This window comes from Lagopus leucura, unplaced genomic scaffold, assembly GCF_019238085.1.
Source record: "Lagopus leucura isolate 7727_CA_CO unplaced genomic scaffold, USGS_WTPT01 Super-Scaffold_100045, whole genome shotgun sequence".
In the NCBI taxonomy this organism is placed as follows: domain Eukaryota; kingdom Metazoa; phylum Chordata; class Aves; order Galliformes; family Phasianidae; genus Lagopus; species Lagopus leucura.
This window is the reverse complement of record NW_024962292.1, coordinates 18,754-43,347: the sequence shown is the minus strand read 5'-3', so window position 1 is coordinate 43,347 and position 24,594 is coordinate 18,754. Positions and strand designations below refer to the sequence as shown.

The 24,594-nt window shown below is 52.7% G+C and overlaps 2 protein-coding genes across 2 annotated transcripts; both read right to left on the bottom strand.

Annotated features, from left to right (window-relative positions):
* Positions 1–747: 747 nt before the first annotated feature.
* On the bottom strand, positions 748–5,111 carry SNPH (syntaphilin). The gene is made up of 4 exons (XM_042884768.1): positions 4,868–5,111; positions 4,097–4,297; positions 2,872–3,021; positions 748–1,852 (listed from the first exon to the last, which is right to left on the bottom strand). The coding sequence occupies exons 1-4, from the start codon at positions 4,927–4,929 to the stop codon at positions 748–750; spliced, it is 1,518 nt and encodes a 505-aa protein (XP_042740702.1). The 5' UTR covers positions 4,930–5,111.
* A 7,092-nt stretch (positions 5,112–12,203) lies between these two features.
* Positions 12,204–24,594, bottom strand: RAD21L1 (RAD21 cohesin complex component like 1). Its single transcript, XM_042884753.1, has 13 exons — positions 24,387–24,594; positions 22,820–22,949; positions 21,463–21,562; positions 19,888–19,994; positions 19,327–19,512; positions 18,894–18,995; positions 18,150–18,263; positions 16,701–16,930; positions 15,740–15,836; positions 15,375–15,514; positions 14,659–14,748; positions 14,417–14,494; positions 12,204–13,211 (listed from the first exon to the last, which is right to left on the bottom strand). The coding sequence occupies exons 1-13, from the start codon at positions 24,528–24,530 to the stop codon at positions 13,023–13,025; spliced, it is 1,707 nt and encodes a 568-aa protein (XP_042740687.1). The 5' UTR covers positions 24,531–24,594; the 3' UTR covers positions 12,204–13,022.

Here is a 24,594-nt window from a genome sequence, read left to right as displayed (position 1 = left end):
AAAAAAGGCATTTTGCAGTAGTTTCCCCCCCCCAACCCCTCCTGGGAAAATAGGGTTTGGGTGGGGAGGGGTGGACAAGGATGCACCCAAACCAAGAGGGTGCCCGGTCCCACTCCACAGCAGCCAGACCCGGTTCCAGGGCCCCAACTTTACCGAAAGGAAATGAAAGTGAATATAGTGCAAAGCAAATGAATGAACGGAATGGACGGCGCTGCGGGCGGCTCAGCCTTGCTCGGGTGTGAGGTATATCCAATTCCATCCCATTTCCACCCTCCATGTCCAGGGGGTTCCCTCCGTCCTCCTCCACGTCCCATTGTGCAATGCTGCACCCAGAGCAAGGAGTCTGCCTGGGGAGGGGGCCGGGCTGCACCCCATCGCAGCCCCCACCCCGGTGCTCGGGGCCTCCTCGCTCTCTCCCACTGCTGCGACGTCCCCGGGTCCGTGCGAGGACAACCGAAAAGAAAGCAAAGTGCCACGCGGTGACACCGCGGGATGACATCCCCAGCACCCCAGAGCTGCTTGCAGGGACGGGGCCTGGCCATCCCTCGTATCACCGCGTCGAGCCCTCGGCATCCTTGGGGACAAAGGCTCAGGGCAGCACGCCCACCCCGTGCCCCTTCTGCCCCCACCCCGAGGGGCTTTACGAGGAGCAGAGCAGACGGAGCGCCACGTCCCCCAGCGCGGGGCTCTACAATCAGCCGTCGGCTCCGTGGGGTGGGCTGGGGGGCGGGACGGGGCTGCGGGGGGTCAGGGTTGCGCTCCGCCCCCGGGGTTGGGGCTGCTGACGGCGCGGCAGCCCATCCTGCGGATGGAGTGCAGGGCCACGGTGCAGCAGCCGCGCAGCAGCGAGCTGATGTTGTAGATGGGTTGGCCCTGGCGGCGCTGCGAGCGGCACAACCACGCCACCGTGGGCACAGCCGGCACCACCACGGCCAGCAGATCCACGATGAAGTGGCGGCTCCAATAGCTCTTGGATGGAGCGCCGTCGCAGCCCGGCTCCGCTGTCGCATCCTCCTCGGGAGCGCAGGCGATGGCCACCGAAGGGCCGGCGCTGGGGGGCTGCTGCACGGTGGGGTTGTGGGGCACCTCCCCGTCCTCGGGCTCCAGGTCCATAACGCCGGCGGGGTTCGGCATCTCGCAGCCCGGCGCCACGTCTTCCATCTCGGACACCCAAACCGAGGTGGGGCTGCCCAAGCTGCACGCTTGGGATTTCATCACCTTCTCCAGGAGGGTGTCCAGGTCGGGCTGGCAGTGCGCAAAGTCCGTCTGGATGGCGCGCTCCTGCATGCAGCTGGCCTGCACGCCCGCCTCTACGCCGCCCCGCAGCCCCAGCAGCTTCTCGTAGGTGGAGCTGGGCGGCAGCCGCCCGCAGGGCTCCCCCCCTTCTAACAAGTCCGGGCGGCCGGGAGCTTCGTCCCCCCCAGCAAAGCCGCTGTCGGCCCCTTCGTCCACCGAGATGGTCTGCGATCCGCCCACGGTGCGCTCGCCGCCCGCCTGGTCGCTCAGCTTGGTGTAGGTGGAGCTGCGGGTGAGGGATCTCGCCGGGGATCCCCCCGCCGACTCAGCAGCCCCCTCCTCCTTCAGCCCCGCGCCGTTCTGTGCCACCTCCATGCTGTGCAGCAGCGTCTCCAGCTTCTTGTTCTGGATGTTGATGTCGACGAAGTACTTCTGCAGCCCCTTGTCCTTCTCCAGCAGGTTGTTCTTCACCGTGTCGATCACCTGCTTCAGCTGCTTGATCTCCTTGCGGGCCTCCTTCAGCGCCAGCTGGGCCTCCACGCGGTGGCACTCCTCCTCGATCCAGTCCTCCTGCATCCGCGACAGCTGCGTCTTCAGGTCCTCGATCTCAGCGTCCCTGCAATGAGATGCAGGCGGGCACACGGCGTCACCACGGGTCAGGAGCAGGATGCCCCGCGGTTCCCACGGTGGTTCAGAGCAGTGATTTAGGGTAAAAACACTCAGAAAAAAAAAAAACATGTTTGGGATGTAAGGGCTGTGTCCAGGTATCCAGGAACCCCAGCAGTGATGCCCAGCCAGCTCCCAAATGCAGATGTGGCACATAGGGTCATATTTTGGTGGGCATGGTGGGGATGGGTTGGTGGTTGGACCCAATGACCTTGGAGGTCATTTCCAATCTGAATGACTCTATGCAGGCATGGTGGGGATGGGCTGGCCGTTGGATCTGATGATCTTAGAGTTCTTTTTCAGGTTTGATGGCTCTATGATCACAGGGAAGAAGAGGAGGCTTAGGAAGAACTCATTGCTCCCTACAGCTCCTGAAAGGAGGTTGGAGCAAGGTGGGGTCCACCTCTGCTCCCAGGTAACAGAGATTACCTTGGGGGGGGGAGGTGGTGACCTCATATTGCAGGGGATGGTCAGGTTGGGTGGTAGGAGAAATTTCTCCTCCGAAAGAGTGGTGATGCAGTGGCAGAGGCTGCCCAGGGGATGGTGGGCTCACCGGATGGTGCTCCAGATCCGTGAAGATGTGGCACTGAGGGACGCGGCCAGTGGGCACTGTGGGGTTGGGCTTGGGGATCTTGGAGCTCTTTTCCAAGCTCAATGACTGTGATTCTAAAGGCTGTGCGGGGACACCGGCTGCCCATGGTGGCTGGCTGGCAGCTGGCAGGGCGGTGAGGACGTGCCTAAGCCCCCAGAGGAGCAGATGGAGCTCAGCCACCGCGTGATGCTGACATTCAGAAAAACCGTGGGAGAGAAAAACTAGCCACGAAAGAAAGAGCACAGTCAGCCCCGGTGAGCACGCCAGGCTCTGCAGCCCTGCCAGCTGCTCTGTGCTGTGGCAGTGAATTCAGATTGGAGGAAAATTAGAAAGAGAGAGCCAGGTGCTTGCAAGGAGCCCCGCAACCCCACACCTACCTGTCCTGCAGCCGCTCCTGCGTGTCCTTCAGGCGGGCCTTCAGGTGCCGGATGCAAACCTCCTTCTGCTGCAGTGGGGTCAGGTACTGCTCTGGTGTGGGTGGTTTGATGCCATGGTTGTCACTGCACAGGTTGTATTTGGCCGAGCGCCTGTGGGGACACGGCTGTCACCCAGCTGCTGGCCCAGGGCTGTGCTCCCCACGGAGATGTCACACACACATTGCCCTCTTAGCAAATGTACCATGAGCATGGAGGCCCCAAACTGGGGTCAGTCCCACCAGAGGTGTGCAGTGGGATAGGCTACGGTGAAGCAGGTCTGAGCTGCCCACACATCCCAGACTGCAGCAGCAGTTCTGGACCCTCCCTGTGTTGCCACCAGCACAGCTGAGATTGATGGATGTCTTTGGGCATCAGCCCGGTGCAGCTCAGCAAGCATGGGGAGGAGAAAGGCTGCTGCTCTATGGCTGCATGCTCAGCTAGGGAGCAGGCACAGAGCTGTGCACAGCTCCAGATGCTCGTGTCTTGCAGCAGGCTGCACCAAGACCCTGCACATCACAGTGGGGTGGTCTGAACCCCCGGTGCATTGCAGCAGAGCAAAGTCCCCATGCACTGCCGTGGCACAGCTCAAAGCTGCCAGGCATCATGCAGGCAGATCCATAGTTCTGAGCAGAGAGAAGCAATGTGTTGGGAGAAGCCAGGTAGGATGGTGGTCATCCTACCCCATCCCTGCTCTGTTTGCTGGCTGACCCCTTCATTTCCTCCCAGATGCAAAGCCACCTCCAGAGCTGGAACGCAGTTGGTGGGGTCAGTCCCAACCAAGGGATGAGCCTCACCGCCCAGAGCAATGTGTGAGCAGCCCCAGATACAGTCCTGCTGCACCTTCTGCCCCAAAGGCAGCGTTCCTGGGGAGCAGCGAGCAGAGGGAGGAACGCATGCAGCGCACAAGCCACAGCCAGAGCAGGACAGGAGGGATGAGCACGGAGCTGGCAGGAGGGTGACAATGGGGAGAAGACATAATGACAGCAGTAGAGGAGCTGTGGGGATGGCGGGGGCTCAGCAGCCCCTCCGGCAGCTCCGAGCACAGCAGCACAGCCTCCTCCTGCAGCCCCTGTGCTCCTGCCCCATGGCACGTGGGCACTGTGGGCACCGGGGCCGGCACTGCTCCCCCTGCCCGGGGAACCCCCAGATGGGCACAGTGCCCATGGGGCTGCGGGCGAGGGGTTACCTTGGGGTGGGGCTGCTGTCGCTGCCCTTGTAGGAGCCAGAATTGCTGCTGCTGCTCAGCGAGGAGGTGCCGTAGGTGTCCCTCCCGGGGGGCGAGGGGCGCCTGGAGGCAGGGAGAAGAGGCTGTGTCTCAGGCCGAGTGGCTGAGGGCGCTGACGACTTAAAGAAGGAGGCAAAACCACTCCGTCCATAAAGCCCGCGACTGCCAACCACCGCACCGAGAACACACAAGACAAAAGGACAGAACAAACAGCAGGGATCAAAATGGCACGGAGACGGGTGTGAAGGTGGGGGTAGGGGAGCCCAAACCCACCCGCTCCATCCCGTGGGTACCCGCATGGCATCCTCGTGCCCAGGGACTGGGAGCCCCTAGGAGAGAGTCCTGGAAGTGGGCTGGGGTGGACAGCACTCACACATGGGCATATCTGCCCCTTCTGTGCTGGTGATGGCTGCGGTCAGGAAGTGAAAAAGTGCAGCCCAGGGTATGGAGACACTCAGAGGGGAATAAATGCTTCTTCCCTCTCTTTTTCCCTATTGTTTGCTATTGCTACAGCTCAAGAGAGCCCTTCCAAGAGCCAATTCCCCTCCCAGCATTGCTGCCAATCCTAGGACTGTGGGGGGGGGGAGGGGGGGGGGCCAAAAGGGGACATCCACCAACACCACCTTTGGTGGACGGGACCAAGAGTGGATCCTGGGGCAAAGGAACAGATCCTGGGAGCATGGAGTGGACCCCAGGACTGCAAGATTGGTGCCGAGTGCGGCAGACACATACAGAGACGGACGGGTGCTGTGCTGGGGGTGCTCCATGCGGGGTCGGGGAGCTGTGGGCAGCATCCAGCGACATGCAATGCCCCGAATCCTCAAAGCTGCATCCCTGGGCTGCTCCCTGCCCTGCTGTGGCCCTGGCTGGTCACCGCTGCTGCTCCCTGTGCGTATTCACCTTCGTGATCCGGTGGATGAGCGTCTGCTCCCCGGCAGAGACATGGCCGTGGTGCCGCGGGTCCTGGGCACAGGGGAACTGCAGAGGAAAAGCAACAGAGAGAGGAGATCAAAAGGGGAAATCCAGCTGGGACAGAGCACACCATCAGCTGTGTGAGGTGTCGATTCAGTCCTTGGGTTGCCTTTATAGCACTGCGCCGTGATCCCACGGCCCAGCAGCATCACAGTGCTGTGCCCAGAGTTGAGTCTTTCCTCCCTTCATAAGGCAAAGCACAACCAACACCTGCACGTACATTCCTAAGGCAGAAGCACTCATTCCTGCCCCCTCACTGCATCCTGCTCCACACTTCATTAATTAAACCCGAATTGCCCATTCATCAGTGACATCAGGTGAGGAAGCACAGATCCCTGTGTGATGCGGCAGCAGCAGCAGCTGCTGATCCCATGAGAAGCACAGATCCCGTCTGCCTGAAAATAAATAGGGCAGATCCCGAGATCTGCAGCTCCAACAGGCAGCAGCTCTGGGCCCACGTGGGGATGGGAACTGCTGCAGAGGAGGATCACTACAGAGAGCATCAGTTCTGCACATCCACGGCGCTGAGCAGTGCTGCTGCTGCCCTATGGCATTCACAGCAGGCTGGGAACAGCTGGGCACTGCATGCCTTCACCCCCCTTTCCCCCCCCCCATCGTGGTACATTCCAACTGCATCTGTCCCAGATCTCAGCAGCTCCAGCCCAGAGCAGCTCCAGCAATGGGCCCTCTGATAATCGATGGGTTGGGACTGCTGAGTGCTGCCTGGGCTGTGGGCCAGGGCTGGGAGAGAAGTGGGGTGAGAGGGGAGGAGGGAACGCTGCAGGCCCACGCCTGATGGAGCCTTTTGTGTTGGAGATCTCAGATTGTCTCCCCCAAGGATAACTTCCATCCAATGCTCAGAGCGCTCTCCTTTCTCCTGGGTTCACACCTGCCTGTATTCCAGCATAGGGCACCAACGAGCCAGAATGAGCCAGAGCAGCCCTATGCCCTACGCAGAAGGTTCCAGTCCCTGGGCTCGGGGGTCACAGGGATGGGGGGAAGCCCTTGGAAGGGACAGCAGTGCTCTGTGCTGCAGGATCAGAGCTCCCCGGATCAGCTGCCGGCGGCCGCGGGGCTTTGCAAATGCAGCAGCATGAATCAGCATCCAGCAGAGCCCGGCCCCCGGCAGCGCATGCCGCAGCACAGCCCGGCCCCGTGCATTGCCACCGTGCTGCCTTCGGGCCGAGCTTTGCGGGATTTGCAGCCACAGAGGTGAACTCCTCGCCCTCTCACCGCCCTGAGTGCTGCATGGCAATCCGTGCCTGCCCCGCAGCGCCCGCCTGCATCCTGCTCTTCCCATTGCCAGCTCCCGTTCCCACTCCTGCCTTTCCCGTTCCCCGTGGGCACACAGCAAAGCTCAGCTCAGGAGGGAGCCCTCGGGTGCACACAAACCCAGTGCACGTTCTCCCTGCTCAGGCTGCTGGGTGCCCTCCTGCGCCGCACCGCCTTGGTTCCCATTGCTGGCAATAAAGCAGTGCTCTCTTTGTTCTCAGGAAATCCAGAGGCTGCTTCCATCTCCCCAAAAGCCACACCGTGCCCACGGGCTGCCAGGACGGACAGGTCTGGCAGACAGACAGACAGACAGACCTGCACATCCTTCCCACGCACGCTGCACACTTTGCCTCCGAGGGACAAGGTAATTGCTTATTTGCACTCGCAATTAACGCCGTCATGTGAACCCGGATGAGCAGCTACAGAACCTCACCATGAAGGAAAGGGGAGGTGATCTGATCATATCTGAAACGCAACAGAGGGAAACGCAGCACAGCTCTCTGCTTTCTGCACGCTCAGTGCCTGCCGGCAGCTCTGCTGCACAACCCAACAGGGATTCGGGAGGGAAATGGCAAAGGGATGGAGGTGTCACACTGCTGGTGGGACCCACAGCCTGGCCTGAGCTGAAATGCTGAGCTGCAGCCTGGGTGGGAGCTGCCCAGCATGGCAGGCAGCCCACAGCAGCAGCTCTGGCTGCTCATCCATTAGGCATTAGGAAAAACACACAGAGAGGAAATGGAAAGTGTCCAAAGATAAATGAGAGGGTCCCCGAGCACGCCGTGCGCTCTCCAGCCAGGAAGACAATGGCAGGCATGGGGAGAGCCGAGGAGGAATCAGCAGCAGGTCACTGTAACAGGAGAAAATGCCCAATAAACGTGGCTTCTGGAAGGGGTAAAAGCAAAGCTGCAAGGATGGGCAGGAAGAAGAAATCCCATAAAAATATTGGGTGGGAGGCAACCCAAGCTGAGTATGGCACAGCAGCAAAACACCAAGAACCTTAAAAATGGACGTCAGGAGCCAGGGCAGCAGGAGGGGAATCAGATCTGGAGCACCTGAGCGGCTCCTGCAGGATTCATCCACTGCCATGACCCCAATTGGGTGCTGATTTCCTCTGCTTCGCTTTCATCTTTTTCTGCAAGATGAGGGATGGGAGGAAAGGCACCAGGAGCGATGCTGGGGGGTTTGGGGAGCGCTAGTGTCCAGAGGAACCAGAGCTGTACCCGTGCCAAACCCAGCTTCGGGGAATGGCGGGATGGAGCTGCCCATCGCAAGCTCCAGTGCTGTCTCCTCACACCAACCAACAGCAAAATCCCCCACGGAGCTCCCAGCACGACCCTGCTCCTAGGACACAGCACCCCGCGACCCCCACCAACCCTCCATCCTCACCCAGTGCTTTCAGCCATCATTGCTCTGGTAGCGCTCTGTATCTGCTGCGCTCAGCAGTGGGCAGCGCTGCGCTCCGTGCTGACGGTGCACGGGCAGCACAGTGCCAGGCACAGCTCCCCCCGGAGACCACGCAATGGAACGGAGTGAAGCGAGGAGGGCGGGCGGAGCACCCAGAGCTCAGCCCCGTGCTGCAGGGAAGGGCTTCTCCCCATCAAGGTGAGCGCTCAGCCTTGGTTCTGGAGCCGGTGCTTTGCAGGGAAACACATCAAGACGGAACAGCGCGGCTCCTCCAGGCTGTGCCAGAGATTGACACCATTCGGGCTGGACTGTCATTGCTCTTTAGGCAATGGACTCTGCTGACCAACACCTCTGAAGACCCTCAGCTCCTTCCCTCGGGGGTTTTGCTTCTGCACATTCCTGAGATACCCCACTTTCCCCATTCCTGCAGGACCGGCCATGCCCTGCCCCACCAGCTCATCCTGCCCTCTCATGGAGCACACAGAAGCAGACAGGCTCCTCACTAACACGGCTGCTGCTGCAGCCTCCTGCCCCTGTGCTGCCTTCCCCATCCGCTGCTTCTTTTGTTGGGGTTCCCATGGCTGCCCAGTCCCAAACCCCACGGGATGCTCTGGGATGCCCCCAGCCCACTTGCCATTCCCATTCCCACAGCTGCTCCTGGCTATCTGGGACAGCCACCACGTGTACCTCCATGTGGTGCCTCTGCCACGTGTCACACACAGCCCCAAACAGCAGCAGATGTGACCCCACATGGGGCTGGACCACAGCTGGATCCATCCCATGAGCAGCACCAGCCCCTCAGTGCTCCAGCAATGGGATGCTCTGGGGCTGGCACACCTCACCAGACCCCATTCAAAGCCACCTAAATCCCACACCTCCTCATTTCCTTTGCCACGTTCTGCACAGGAATGCTGTGCCACAGTGGCCCCGAGGAGCCCCAGCACTGGCCCAGAGTAACCCTCAGGGCCAAGTCAGCCCCCCACAGACAGCCTCAACGAATGCAGAGAACAAAAAGGGGAGGCAGATCACAGCTCCACTTCCACAAGGAACAAACCCGCCTTGGAGGAGCCCTCACTGCCTTTCTTTTTTGTGCCAACTTCGCTTTCCCTTCACGCTAAAAATAAAGGAAGTGCAAAACAACAGCAAACAGCCACAGACTCGATTTGGGATGGAACGCTGCAGCCCAGAAAACAGCAACAGTGCCAGGATCAGGGCAGGGATGGAAGGGACTGGGATGTAGCTGGATGGATGTGGGGCCAACGCAGAGGTGGATGGACGCACAGCCTCGGTCTGCAGACAGACAGACAGACAGACAGACACTGCTTGAGGTCACATCAGAGCAGAGCACTCGGGGCATGAGCAGAGACACAACGCGCAGAGCGTTTACTCAGCACCACCAGAAAAATCAATCCTGCTCCGAGCTGTTCTCTCACACAGGGTTTTTTCCTTTCATTCTCCCTTGTTTTGTAACAAAACACTGAGCTGACACCCGGAGTTTGCAGGAAAATAGAGACCATTGGATGCCACGCTCTGCAGCTCATCCCTCCCCAGAGGAGAGCATCGTGACAAACCCTGCTGCAGTCACAGCAAGAGCAGCACTGTGACCCAGACCTGATGGTCACAGCTGGGGGTGCCCAGTGCTTCCACCACCCCTTGCAGCCACACGGAAGGGAGAGGAAAGCTCTCCTTCAGGGCAGGAAGGCAGAGATGCAGACGATGGATTCATCCTCCAGCATAACAGCCACCCCTCCCTCCCAGCACACACGCAGCCGCAGCGTGGCAGCGGTAGGGCTGCCCTCACCCCCACCCACCCCAAATAGGGTCCCTGTGCTGCTGCACCGTCCCATTTAGCACTGTGCCACATCTCCTGTCCCGTCCTGCTGCAACGCTCCCCACTGTGGGCACACATCTGCAAGCATCGCCTTTCCTGACCCCAAGCAGAGACCCCCAAAGCCCTGCAATGTCATCTTTGCTTCCCTGCACAAGGTCACAACACAGCCCATGCGTTACCCAGAGCAAAGTGGGAGCACTGCTGTTTTACAGGCACACCCAATGCATGGCAGTGGGTTTGGATGTGACAAGCAGGCAGCACTGACCTTGCAGGGAGAAGAGGAAAGGAGCGCACAGCTCATCAATCTGCTCATGTGCTTTCTATCCCTTTGGAGATGGAGCTTTAAGCCATTAAGTAATCAAATCTCAATCGCACAGCAGCTCCAGCTCCTGCAGTGCCCCATAGTGCCAGGAGGCACAACTGGGCTCTGCATGGAGCAGGTGCGGGTCTGGGGCATGCAAGGAGGGTTTGGGGCATGCAAGGAGGGTGTGTCCAGTGCATGTGGTGTGGGGTTGGAGCACAGAGGATGGGGCTGATGGGGTTTTGGTGCATGGAGGGTGGGTTTGGTGCATGCAGTGGGGTTCTGGTGCATGCCATATGGGTGTGACGCACGTCATATGGGTACAATGCATCGAGGTGGGTCTGCTACATGAGGTGGGGGTGCACTGCAAGGCCAGCGACCACAATTCAAGCGATTCCCACTGCAGGGACCCAGTGCATGCAATAAGGCATCAGTGCCTGCGTTGCTGCTCTGTGGGCACAGTGCAGGCGTGTGCAATGCGGGGCTGCTGCATGCAGTGCAGGGCTGGAGCACGCATGACGTGTGTCCGGTGTGTGCCATGGGCTGTACTGCAGGCCTGGTGCTCTGCCCTCCCCGAGCACCCCCTCTCTGCCCTTCGACCCCCCCGGCACACGCAGCTCCCCCCGTCCTCAAACCCCCCCAGATCGGACCCCGGTGCCCCCTCCCTGCTCACCTGCGCGGGGCCCGCGGCTCTCGGGGGCGGCAGCGCCGGGCTCAGCGACCTGGAGGGGAAAGGAGAGAGCGGGCGGTAAGCGGGGGGGAGCACGGAGCAGGGCCGGGACCCCCACCACCACCCCGCGGCCTCCATCACCTGCGCCGGCCTCCATGGGTGCGGCGGCGGAGGGAGGGAGGGAGGGAGGGATGGAGCCGGCAGGGAGGGATGGAGGCAGGAGAGAGGGAGGGAGGGATGAGCGTCGCAGCTGCGTAATTTGCCTCTCGCTCCTCTGCGCTCTTAAAGCGACGGCAGCCCGGCTGCCCCCCCGCGGGGTTTCCCTGGTTTCTATGGTAACTCCCCCCAAAAAAGCAGGAAAAATAAAAAGTCGGGCTTCCAGACCCCTCCGCACCCGCCGTGCTCCCCCCCAGCCCCGCTAACGGCGCACGTCCGTATAGCAAAAAAGCTTCGATTCATGGCAGCTGGAGCGGAGGATCAGCAGAGCGGGGCTGCGGCAGCGGGGCGAGCCGGGCTGGGGTCCGGGCGGGTGCTGTCAGTGCAACGGGAAACGTGAATTCCGTCCCGCGGTTACTCACGGTGCTGCCCGCACACTTCCATTCGCAGCCGGCTGAACGTAACGATGGAAGGAGCTGCACCTGGGGTGGGAGGCTGAGCTCTGCCCTCCCCAGCAGGGCTCGCATCGATCTCTGCAGCCAGCCGGTGGGGGCAGCCCGGTGCTGCAGCTCCGTTCCGCTGAGCCCTGGGCAGCGCAGCGAGGTTGCAGTGCAGGAACCGACCTGACAGCTGCGTGCGTTGGATCCTACACGTCTGCATGTGCATATGGATTTAAGGGAGGAAACGGTTCGTGTGCTGGCGAGGTCAGAGCAGGACGTGTTCCTGGATCCAAATCACAGCCCAACCTCAGAGCACACCTGACCGAGAAGGAAAACCAAGCCCACGTTTCAGCCCATGCACATGTAAAAGCAGTGCCAGCATGCTGGGCTTCCTCTGCAGCTCCGTGTGTGACTCCCCAGCCAGTTATTTTGGAATTCTGACAAACCTGTTTTGTAGATGTGCTCGTCTTTCTTCCTCTGCTATTTACAGCAAGGTTTGCACCTCATTTACTCTGCCATACAGACTGCTTTCAGTGTATGCATATCCTGCCAACCTGCCTCTGGTTTATTCCCGCTTGTCTTCTGCTCTCCTCCAGCCTCCTTTTGTGTCTCCAGTTCCTGGTGAACCCAACGTGAAGCCTCCCTCTCTGAAAGAGCAAATTGTCCTCGTGTCAGCTGCTGCCAGAGCTCCTCTCCCTGGTATGGCAGCGGCAGACGTGGTGCAGGCAGCAGCTCTGCTGCAACACACATTCATTTCAGGTGCCTTCGGGGGAAGGAACGGCTTCTCCTCGTCTCCCAGGCCTGTCCTCTGTGCTGTTTACCTCCTGACCCCTTGTGGTGTCGAGCACCACATTAGCAAGGCTGGGCACACAGGGGTGTAACCAACAGGAAGGCCTGGAGAGTCAGGATGACAGCATCATCCACCCTCATACATGTAAAGATCACAGCAAACACCAAGATGAGCCTGGACCGAAGTGAGGCGGCACCAGTTTTGATCCTTCAGAACAAATACACAGCAAACATCATGGTCAGACTTTTATTGATTCCATAGAAAGAGGTGTCAGCACAGCCAGAGCACTGGGATGTCCTGGAGCACCAAATGCACACAGCCACGCTTTCAGCACGTGGGAATTACCAACAGAATGGCAGTAGAGGCCTTAAATAAATCAGATAAATGTACAAAGGATCACTGACATTTCTAACAACCGTTTTTATGTTGGCCTATGCTTAAGGGGAGCTGTTAGTCTTTGTATAAATGCCCCACGAAATGGAACAGCGCTGGGGTTCCTGGAAGGCAGATTTCCTCCTGACCTCAAGGACAGCAGAAGTTTCCATCTCAACACACAACAGCAGTGCTGCAGGCAGTTGCTTGTTAGAGCTGAACACGACAAGCATTGAACATTCTTTGAAATAAATAATTTTGAATGAATTCAAAGACAGCTTAAAGGACTTCCCTTCTCTCACCACAATACCTAATTAACACACAAGCCGAAAATAACCTAATTTCCAACACTGGACTCTAAGAAAGAAGAGCTTTCATCAAGCCCCTCATGCTGCAAATGTCTGAGGGGGAGCATGAATTTGAGCTGCCTATTATCAACAGGGTGAGTAACAGCTTTTTATAAACATACCTACATTGAAACTGAGCACAGCAGTGAACAGCTTGCTCAGCAACACCGCAGCCACACAGCGGCACCAATTGGTGGCCGTGCGGTTCTGAGAGGGCGCAGGGATGAAAGAACTCTGCTCAGTCCGCCGTGGTTTGATGAGAGTTCCATTTCTGTGCAGGGAAAAGAGAACAGAACGGCGTTTGGCTGAGCTTATCTGGCTGCTGGGGGATTTCAGTGAGCGCTGAACATTCGGCCGGCGGCGGCTGTGATGTCTGCAAAGGGAGCGCGCTGAACCAACTCAACGACCATCTGCTTCTGCAGGACAAGGAAGATGTAAAACTTCACTGCCACTTCTTTCCGGTTATTCTTCTGACAGATCTCCCGGAAGCTGAAGGAATTCACTCCAGATTTGTTCAGGTGCTGCAGGAGAGAAAAAGAGAAGCAGTCGGGTCATGGAAAAGCAGAGCTCAGTAAGTCTGGATTGAACAGTGCTGCTCAGAACCACTATTTCCTGCCTGAAGGCCTTGAACAGGGCCTTAGCAGGCATTTACTCTCACACAGTGGCTCTTCACATTCGATTGCTGTAGTACTGCTGGCACCTACGTATGTTACTAACATCTACACATGCCCACAGCTCCACTGAACTCAGTGAAACAGCACTGGAGCCCACGAGGAAGCCTACCTGTAATGGTTTTCGTGATGCAAAGCAATCAAAGTCACTGCATGCCCTGTTCTTGGGATGCAGAACACCAGCCACACCACAGGCATTTCCAGTTCCAGCTAACTCACCCCTATTGTTGCTTGGTTTTTAATGGCTGCACATATACATACGGAGTTCTTTATGGGTGTTGCACAGAACCTTTTAAAGATGCTCACATCATTAAACAACCAAGAAGGCTGCGGAGCCAAACTCAGGCAGTGGGGAAAAGCCAGGCTTGGAAGCAGGGTTTGGTGAGCTTTGCTTTGGCAGAAGCTCAGCAACAAGGTGACCCAGTGAGGGCTTGGACACTGAGTGCTGGGACAGCCCAGGCTGCCTGCCACGTTCCTGCTGGTGGGAGCACAGCACGTGGCATCACACAGCTCCACCAGCCCCGAAGTTCTTTCTGCAAGGAAGGCAGGATAAGCCCTGCCTGCCTTGCTCGTGTTGAAGCATCTTGAAAGCCCTGGGGCATTAAAACCTTTTAGAGAAGGGGCGACCATCTGCAGCACAACCACCACGCTTTTCCATAGCCTTCATCTCAGGAAGAGCTCCAGCAGCTGAGCAGTCAAATGAAGGCACCCTGCGATGCATGGCAGAGATCCTGCAAGCCTGCAAGTGCTTGGAAGTTGGGCTTTGTGGGGATGCTGGAGAGAACAAAATATCAGTGCTACAGCAAGCACTGCAAACAAAAGTGCAGAGCATTTCCAGTCCAATTCCACAGCAATTCCAGCAGCTGTGGGAGAGTGAACGTGATGTCAGGCACTGAGAATCCTGGCTTCCTCCACCAACACCCCACAAAATGCAGTTACACTCTGCATATGACACACAGTGATGCTACGCAGTGGAAGCAGGAGGTTTTCTGAAACAGCCCAATAGAAATCAATACCTGGTTTGGGCTTCTAGTTTCAAAATCCAGCAGTGTTACCTGTAAGGTTTTTAACACCTGAAGAGTTCTTTTGCTCCACTGAACCTCTTCGTTGTCTTTATTTTCCATTTCTCGCTCCTTGATGGGAAATACAACGGAAAGTTAGAAGGCAAACGTGTCAAAAATTGGTAGCACACCAAAACCCACTGTAAATTCATGGAATTGTAACTATTTTTAAGAAATATTCCTGTGAAATGATGCTGTTCTGCAGTGTGAGAACTGCCAGCTGTAAGCATACACACGTGTGTTATCTCAGCTTGCTGCACTGGAGCTTCTCGGCCCGTTGAATTATTCACCAGCACGGAGCTCTCAGAGAAAGCAGCTTCATCCTGCTGTCAGAACAGGGAGGTGCATCAGCTGGTGCTGCAATTTAGGCATCATTGTGCTGTGTGACAACAATTCTGCTCAGTTCACTGTTACAAATACTTTCCAGAACAGTTTAACAGCTGCTGTTTCTACCACACCTCTTCTCACGTGGGATCTACCCTCGTTTAGGCACAAGCCTTGAATGTTCTCCTGCCATCAAGTCCAGTTTTGTCATTCTCTGTCAACTTCAAGGTCTTCCATACACTCCTAAGTCCCCCCTTTCACATTAAAGATGGCACAACTACATAATTTGTTATTGCTCGAGCGTTTTCTCAACTTTTGACACCAAAGATAAGCATCACCATCTTTAGACATGAAAAAGCATCTTTTCTTTACAAACAGGCTATGGTTTATATCCAGGTTCCAGCCATACTTCGTGATCACACTGTAATCTATACCAATTAACAGACATTTTAACAGACAGCTCCCTCATTGTGAGAGCCTGCCAAAATGCTCCTGAATAAACTTTCCTGAAGTGAGAGGCTTTGCAAACCTACGTTAACAATTTCTTCACCTGTTTGAAAAGGAACCCCAACACAAAATGGAGCCAGGAAGTACATCTGGGTCTGCAGAACAGAAGGAAACCACTCACCAGGGTTTCACCAAAGCCATTCACAGTTCCATTGCTGCTATTCCATGCTGCCAGTGCAAACAAATCATTGCCAGTTTTTCCCTCAGCCTCGGAGCAGTCCAACTCCTGCAGGTAACTCGACTCATCTGTTATCAGCACCTCTGTATTGACAAAGAAACACAAGGCTCAAGATGAAACGACTGCTCACCTGCCCTTAAAAAAAGCCAAACAAGTATTTTTGTAATTAAAACAGCCAGTTTTGTTGATGGTTGAAATGTTTTGACCTTTGATTTGTAGAATGCTGCACGCTGTGCACGTCTGAAACATCACATAAAATAGAGTATTTGCTAACAGCTAATTCTGCCACAGCAGAATTAAAACATTACCTGTGGCATCTTGCTCCTCCTTTGCTTTTTCTGTCTCCATCTGTGTTACATTTCTTCTCATTTCAAATCTACCTCTCTTGAAGCATTTTGCAAAGAACTGAAAGCAATTATTTTTTGTTTACTGTCAGAATACAGTGTTAGATTATTTGCAAGCATCAAAGCAGAGGTATGAAGATGAGTTGCAAGTTCATCACCTCACCCCAGAATTTAGAGATTTGCATTGAGTCATTTCAAATCTGCACCTTTAAAAAAGGAATGGCCCTTTGGCAGCAAATTCTATGAAGAAATGTCATAGGAACAGCTAAGGAACGAGCTCTAATTGTGCATCTGGACTCCAAGAGGTGAAGCTGTTCTGCCCCATGGAACCTGCTGAGCTGTTTGCCTGCAGATCCAACAGAGAGAACGCAGTGCAATTAGCACCAGGCTGCTGTACAGAGCCAGCACTGCACCTTTCTCCACCTCCCTGCACACCAGTCGATCTTTCTTCATTTCATCATCATTCCTAAACGTGCAACTTCTTCAAAAGACCTGTCAGATAGCACACAGGGCATGGAAGGATTTGACACATACATTTCCATGGAGCAAATCTCTCTCCCTTGCACAAAAAGAGCATTAAGGTCTACAAGCATGCAAGGGGTGTTCTGCCCTGCCCTGCCCTGCTCTGCTCACCCATGGGACACAGCAACCAGAACCCGTGGAGCACCTGAAAGGCAAGATGATCTCCTGATCATTTTTAACTTGCTGGAGCACTGGAGATTGAAGCCAGGAGCTGCACAGATGGTCTTTCTGCTGAAGCAATTAGTGATGAGCATGCAAATAATCATTAGGTGTCCAATGGAACAGAGCTGTGACACAATACTTCCAGCAGTGCTGTGCAAACCCCTGGCAGTTCCATCCTGGATGTGCAACAGTCCCATCACCTACACACAGGCACACAAACCAACAAGGAAGAAACCTTTACCATTTGCAGCTCAGCATGAAACAAAAGCTGTGCAGGCTGGGACAGGAGTGTTTCCACTCCTCCTGATTCTTTCCACATCATTGTTTGTTTAGTTGGAGGTGCGAGGTCTAATGCAACAAGGGTGCCCAGGCTGTTGTTAAGCTGGTGGTATATAGCATGGCAGCTGAGCTCCTTGTCTGCATCCACAAGCAACTTCCTCTTCCTTTTATTGCTTTTCCTCTGGTTGAAATCTAAAGAGATCAAGCGTTCAAAAAATAAAAAAGCATTGACCTCAGAACACAGATGGCCACAAGAGGTTCCTCCCATCCTTAGCAACCTGTGATCCTTGGCCTCTGTTGCAGGCACACCTACCTGCAGGGCTGACTAGCAGAGATGGGGACAGCTGAGGACCCTCAGCTAATCGTCCCCTTCAGCCTCATGTTCACTGTTGGGAATTTCAATATGCAAAGCTGACAAGGATCAGCTCCTCTCATTTCTGATGGAGGCCTGTTTTTCAACAGCCATTACAGAGCAGGCATACACAAATAAGGTGCCATCCACAGAAAACTTAAGTGTGAAGGGAACCAGTGTGAGTAAATGGACAGCTGGAGACCTCCTGACTTCACAGAGCTGAAGAGGATGGCCTGTTCCCCCAGAAGTGTCTGTAAAGCTTCCTCTCTGTATTCTTGTACAGGAAACCCAGAGGTGTTTAATTACAGGAGACATGAATACTGCACTGAGGAATCAGGAACACAGTGACTTAATGAGAACACATGATACGTGAACGGGACTGAGCAGGCTATCTTTAATCCACCAGGAATTAATTGTTCCAAGAACTCCCAATGTACTCAACAGGCTTCATTAGCTTATAATTAATATCTGTATTTGTCAGTTTAATACTTTGGCAGTTAGACTGAGATGTGGATTGTAAACACAGAACAGAGCTGCTGATTGGTTGTACAACTGTAGCTTCCTCAACTTTGTCTTGGCAGGCTGGAAAATGCCAGTATTCTAAATATCATCAGTATGAACTCGTTCGTGTGCTAGCAGCCACCATCAGAATGGCTGAGACCTAGATTTACACACAGATGAAGAGACATTTTTCTTTTTTAATCTTAATAAAGACAAGAGATCCCAAAGCCTCAGAGTGTAAGGTTGTGGTTTTACACACATGGGATCGTGGAGGTGTCACTGGCAACAAAAGCTCAGCTGAACTTCTGGTAGCACTGCCAGCAGAACTGCAGAGCAGCAGCATTTGGTTTGGTATGGGGAAGGAGCTGTAAGCAGAGAACTGGGCAGATCAGACAATACCCATCAACCTGGTTTTGTATGAGAATGAGCATAGAACAGAACTCTTGACAGCAGGAGCAAACAAAAGTGAAGATAATGTTTTGCAAATATTTACACTAACAAGGAGAAAACCAAATACAGCAATGCAAACAGCCAGCAAGAAACTGATGGAGTTCTGACCTGTATCATCAACTGGCTCAAGCACAAACCCTTCTTCTTCTTTAGGCAAAAGCATTGTTTCGTTCATGAGATGACCTTCTGTCTTCACTGCAGTGTCTGCATGCTTGGACTTGGCTATAAGAACACCCAGCAAAAGATCCAGATCAAAACCTTGTCAGGATGGAATGAATTCTCCACCTCACAACATTCAAGACAGCAAAGGAAAGCTCAGAATTTGCAAACTGATTCAGTCTGTAATCACAGTGACCTGAACCACTGCATCTGCACTGTTGCTGCTTACATTCTGCTGACACAAGACCCTGTTAGGGCAGGCAGTGAAACAAACTGAATATCAGCAGAGTGATACCAGACAGAAACAAGGCTTAGAACACCTGTGGGAATGACTGAAAGTCACTTGTGGCTGAAATGTGAAGTCCTATTGGCAGGTAACATTCAAAGTTACTCCGCTCTGTTTCCTTTTCCCTACAGAAGTGACCTTACTGCCTAAGCTGCAGTGTGGATCTCAGGATATCATGCACCTGTGTTTCTAAGCGCTGTCAAGTTGTGTGTCTGGAATTCCTATGTCCAAGTAAATTATACCTAAAATGGTGAATGACACACACCAGGAAAGAAGGAAACGAAACTAACAAAGGAAAAGGGCTCGGGATGTTGATCCATGCACACAGAGCTGAATGGGAGTAACTGAGGCACGGGTACAGGAGCAGAGTTCATGTGAGGCGTGAGGAGGAGGTGCTGCCAACTCACCTGCTGTGCTGCTCTCCTGCAGGTCGTGTGACAAAGGAAGTTCTTCTTCCATATCAAGAATGCCATTAGTTAGGCTATTTTGTTCATCCCTCAGTAGGATTTCTTAAACAGAAAGCACACAGTTGAATCATTCTAAGCAGTAGCTGTCATGCAGTAGCCTGACGTAGCCTAATGTTACTTATAATAAATATACATCAAATTACTCAATAATAAATATAAATCAAACGCATTTAACTCCAAAAAAGCCCTAAAATCTTTAGTTTGTACTTAGTGACATCTACGTGATCACAGACACAGTGACAAGCTGCAAAAAAACACAGCATAAAAACAGAAGAACGAATTGCTGCTTGCAAACGACGACTTTCAAGCCGTTTCATTTGTTCCCCTGCGGTAATAAAAAACATTTTGAAAGAAAGCGATTCTGTTTCTCTACCAATCATGTCTGCTCCAGCCTCCTCATCCCCGAAGCAGTCCTGCTCCCAGCGGCGCCAGCCCTCACGCTCAGCAGCCTGGTCTCCACTCACGCTTGCAGAGCTGCGATCGGCCACGAGGCTGCAGCTGCTCCTCAGGAGGCTCACATCGAAGCAGCTCTGTTTCCTCAGCGCATCTGATTCCTCATCTGGACAAACACAGGCAGTGTCAGGCTCCACCTGTACGCCTCTATGGGAAACGTGCATTTCTCCACCTCCTGAGTTTTTCAAACAGCTTTCAAAGGTTGTAGGACGTCCCGTGCCTCACATGGAATGGACAAAAGTCAATTTCATCTACTGCCAAACGTTGGGTTTGATTCCCTGTTTCCAAGATCACATTCTATGACTTAATTAGAGTGCTTACAGGGAAATTTCAGTGTGAGACCACGGTAGGGCAGTCAGCACAAACATAAACAAATGCTCTTTTAGGGATGGGTTTTTCACATAAATTACTCACTGTACAACGTTTTGCATAAAACATACTTTTCCTTATGGAATATTTCTAATTTCTCAACTTCTCTCACCAAAGCTCCTATCACAGAGAAGTACATTGCTTTCATAATCCTCTTTAAGTGTGATGTCTTCAGCTCTGCTCTGATTCAAGGTAAAATGCTCAGCAACATCAATGGCACTGATGAAAGAAACATTATACAAAATACAGGATGAACTGAAACTCATTCTCCATTTCACTTGACTGTGAAAACGTGTTGCTAACCAGTCTGCAAACCTGACATTCTGCTGAAAAACCCCAGAAGATAACTGCTTCCTATGGCATTGAAAGCATCCCACCTGATCCTCATTTCTGTGGAGAGAGAACTGGCTCCCAAAGCCATCAGCATTCAAGCTATTTAAGATTTGATGCACAAAAACCACTGCTTTGAGTTTCCTCTAGAAGCTCAAAACGAGCATATGGAAAACAGATGCTGGCTGTGGGTTATGAGGGCTACCTCCAAGCAAGCAGGCAGCTGCTTTCTTTGCTAGCCAGGCCTCCTGTGCAGTCTCCAATGTAGGTTGTACAGTGGAGGCTGAATCTGGAATGGTTGTAACCAAACACTGCGTAGGAAGAGGTCCGTGAATCAGGGGAAAGCATTCAGCTGAATGGTCTCAGAGCAATCCCCAACCTGGCACTCTGTGACCAAACAATCCAGACGTGAAGCCAGAAAGCAATCTGTTCAAGGAGCAGTGGGCATGTCTGCAGGACAAGGGAAGCACCCGTGCTCCTCTCTATTTCCTAGTTCTCTATTCTTCTGCCACAAATCTGGGCTCGTGTGAGTTTGGTCACGCTCAGGCCCTGCTCACTACCAGGCACTTGTCACATAGAAGGCATCGAATTAATGTCCCACTGTCATCTTTACACCAAACCATAGGGATTCTTTGGGTAGACAGAAAAGGCAGAAAGACGTGGCACATTGGGGTACTTGAATAAATGGAATAACTAGTATTACATCCCAGCTGCACTTAGAAAATACTAAAGACTTACAGATGCCTTCAAGCTGCATTTATGGTGAGGTGCAGAGAAAATCTCTGTTGAAATCCACTATCCTGGCTCTTTTGGGGCATGGAAACACATCTTAGCCTTCTGCTTTTATCACTTTTTCTACATTAGTGCTGATCCATTCCAAAAAGCCAAAGAAACACTTTGGCTTTTCATTGGAAGCAAAGCTTCCTAGAGCTGATAAAACAGCCGGGGCCCAAAGAGCAAGGGAGCAGAAATGAAAAGCATTTACACAGCAGAACAGCACAACACTGTGAGCCTACAAACCACAGGCTCCACGTGTTACAACAACATTCAGGCTTTTACAGCTTCTCCAAGGACAGGAATCTCTTTGCAGGGTTCACTCAGACAATTGTAAGTGAGAAAATCTGGAAGTGTGGGCTTGATGTATTTTATTGTTCAAGTTTGGTGGTTAAATGGACTTGCAGGAGCTCTGCAAAAGCACAGTGTTGTGACTGCAGCCTTGTAAAGTTCAACTCGGGATTCAGAAGAGATCAGTTGTCAAATTAAAACAATTCCATGCAAGTCTTGGTCAGATAACTGTAAGGATGTCTTTTACATCTGAAAACAGTGAAATAATGAATAAAAAGGAGGGAGAATTTACTTTAGATCAGGTAGCGTTGTTTCAAAATCATGAAATTCTTCAGGCAATGTAATGGACTGATAAGCAGCCTCACAGCTCTCTTCTGGGAGGTCAACAAGTCCTAAAGGAAACGACATAAACAGCCATCACATAGAAGTAATGTCCTCCCACTGTAAACCTGTCAGAAAGGTCTGTTGCCATCACAGAGAACAAAAAGCGTGGGCAATTTGTCAACGAGACTCCAAAGTGGAATGAAAATACTTAATTTGCATATAATTAGGAGCCATATTTTACAGACAGACAGGGAAGAGGATGCTGCTGGTGGACACTGGTACAGCTCTTGAAAAACTGTGAATGCACTGTGCTTATGCACAGCTATGTGAAGTCACTATGACTTCAGGTGGGTGACTGTGCTTTGTTTTTCTATCCAGGGTCTACATGACACTATTCTCCAGCGTCAAATAATCATAACAACTGGCTGCAAATACCTAGCAGCCAGGGAATGCTGGAACAACTCAGGTTAGAAGGGATTTCTGAAGGTCACCTAATCCAAGCTTTGGCTCAAAACAGAATTAATTCTTAAGCTAGATCACTTTTGACTATTTCTGATGATGGAGAGTCCACAGAATCCCTGGACAACCTGTTTCAGCATTTTACTGCTGCCAGTGTGAACTGTTCCCCTCCTGCAGCTAGTTGGAGTTTCCCTTGCAGCAGCTGTGACCACTGCCTTCTGTTCATGTGCTGCACAGTCCCCTCCAAGCTGCTACAGCACCCACTAAAAACAGCACTGCATACTTATTGCAAGTGATTCTTCCAGTGGTTTCCACGTTCACAGATATTAACTGATCACAGCCACGTCCTTGAAAACCACGCAGAGTGGGTGTTCAATATTCTGCAACCAATCTAGGTCACAAAGGACAGTGAGGCTGGCAATGGATGTTGGTATTTTAAGTCTTTTTTTTAGACAACAGTGCCTCCCCATTTGTCACCTTAACATGGCAAACACACAGCCTCTCTGGAAAGGATTCCATCATCTCAGTTCCCTTCTTGCTAGCTTTGTGGCTAGAGCTCAAAACACAGTGAGATCTGGCACTAACAGGTTCTTAGACCTGTTGTTGGAGTCATCAGCGGTGACAATTAATTATCTAGCAATGGAAGCTGAATTCAAGCTGCTTCTTGGAGGACCATTTAAGATACTGCTTCTTTTAAAGGAGTCAAAGAGTTGAAATTGCATTCAGTTAAGCCAGATTAACCATCAGCAGCATGCACCAATACATTCAGTGTCCTCTGAGACCAGTGACCTGTACGTGACTGAAACAACCACAGTTAACAAAGCAGAAAGCAATGCAGGTGGGAAGGTGCAGAGTCCTGCACGTACCTGGACGAAAGGCTGTCTTCATTTTTGTCAGAGCTTCACTGCAGTCTGCCAGGAGGTATTTTGTTTTCCTGTGGTAGATCCGCACCACTCCCAGCAGTAAGTGCCCAGAGGTGCGCAGAGCTATTGTAAACTTGGATGAGTTTAAAAGGTTGTTCAGCAGTTAATAGCAAAGCAAAAAACAACAAAGAAAAAAACAATTTAAAATGGAAATACTGCACAGTAGTAACAGAGTTCTGGTAAAAACACACCTGCAGAGAGCTTTGTCCTGTGACAGAGGATCAGAGACAAAGCAATATTCAGAGCTAGGAGTTTCTAATTGCTTCTGCTCCAAAGCATCGCCATGCTGAAGCCTAAGTCCCAAACCAATTATGCTCGATTAATCATAACCCATGGAAGACAGATGATAAAATTTACACTATCAAACAGGTATTTTCATAGGGAAAAAAAATCCTGCTTGCACCAGCAGAAAGCCTCAGATCTCCTTCACCATCAATTAATAACAGTGCAAAATGTTCTCACTGTTCCCTTGGATGCAATTGCAACTGAGAGGCCAAGGACTGAGTCATGGATACTGCCTGCATCTGTGCTTGAGTCCCAACTTCTCTGTGATACACAAAGGATTCATGCAGAATCTCTTATAAGAGTCTCCAATTAAGCTTATTTATGTACTTATCTGCTTATAACGATGGGTCTGGAAGGAGTCCACTGAAAGTGCAAGGATAGTTATTATATGTCAAAAGTTACTTACTGTAACATCAGCAAAAAATAGTCCTCAAATGTCTCTGTACAGTTTTACAGTAGCTTTCTTTCTCCCTTGATTTTGGTGTAGTGGCTGAATTTGGTTTTGTTTGTTTGTTTGTTTGTTTGAGACAATTTCCTCAGATCCTGTCAGTTCCCAGGCTGTGTTGTGTACCTGCAGCTCAAAATCTCTGAGGAGACCCCAGTGGCACAACACTGACACCCAGGGCCCCATCCAGCCTGGCCTTGAGTGCCTCCAGGAATGAGGCTCCCACAGCTCCTCTGGGCAGTTGTGCCAGCACCTCACTGCCCTCTGAGCAAAAAAATTCTTCCAGATATCCAGCCTAAATCTCCCCTCTCTTAGTTTCAAGCCATTCCCCCTTCTCCTATCACTATCAGTTGATCCCCCTTTCATTTGTAAGCTCCTTCCAAGTACTGGAAGGCTGCAGTGAGGACTCCTCAGAGCCAGGCTGAAAACCCCCATCTCCCTCATCTCCTCATAGCAGAGGTGCTCCAGCCCTCTGGTCATCTTCACGGCCCCAGTTTAAATGCTACAATAAAAATGTTCTTATTCCATAGACGAGTACATTCCACAGACCTTCAAGAGTAAAATAACAAGCAAGATATTTCTATTACTATCATTTAATGGGATTGAGACTTATATCTGAGTCAGAACTGAATAAAATCAGAGTAGGGATTTGCCTCACGCTGGTTTTGAAGCAGCCACAAATGCTTCTTACTACGTGCTTACAGCAGCAATGGCCCCATTCCCTGCAGCACTCACACCTCAGGGCTCGCCAGGAGATGCTCTCCCGCTTTAATAACATACCTTTGGCGAAACGATCCTTTTAATGGTAGTCTCTAAATTGCACTCGAAGATGTGAGCCTTGGTGAGCTTCTTCTCCCAGTGGGCAGCGAGCCAGATCTTGGCCAGCGGCCCACGCCTGTTCACGAGCAAATGCATGTAGAACATGGTGTGTGGGTCTGTTGGGATTCCTGCAGTGCCTCTGCCTGAGTTTTGCCTTCCTCCCTTGGGC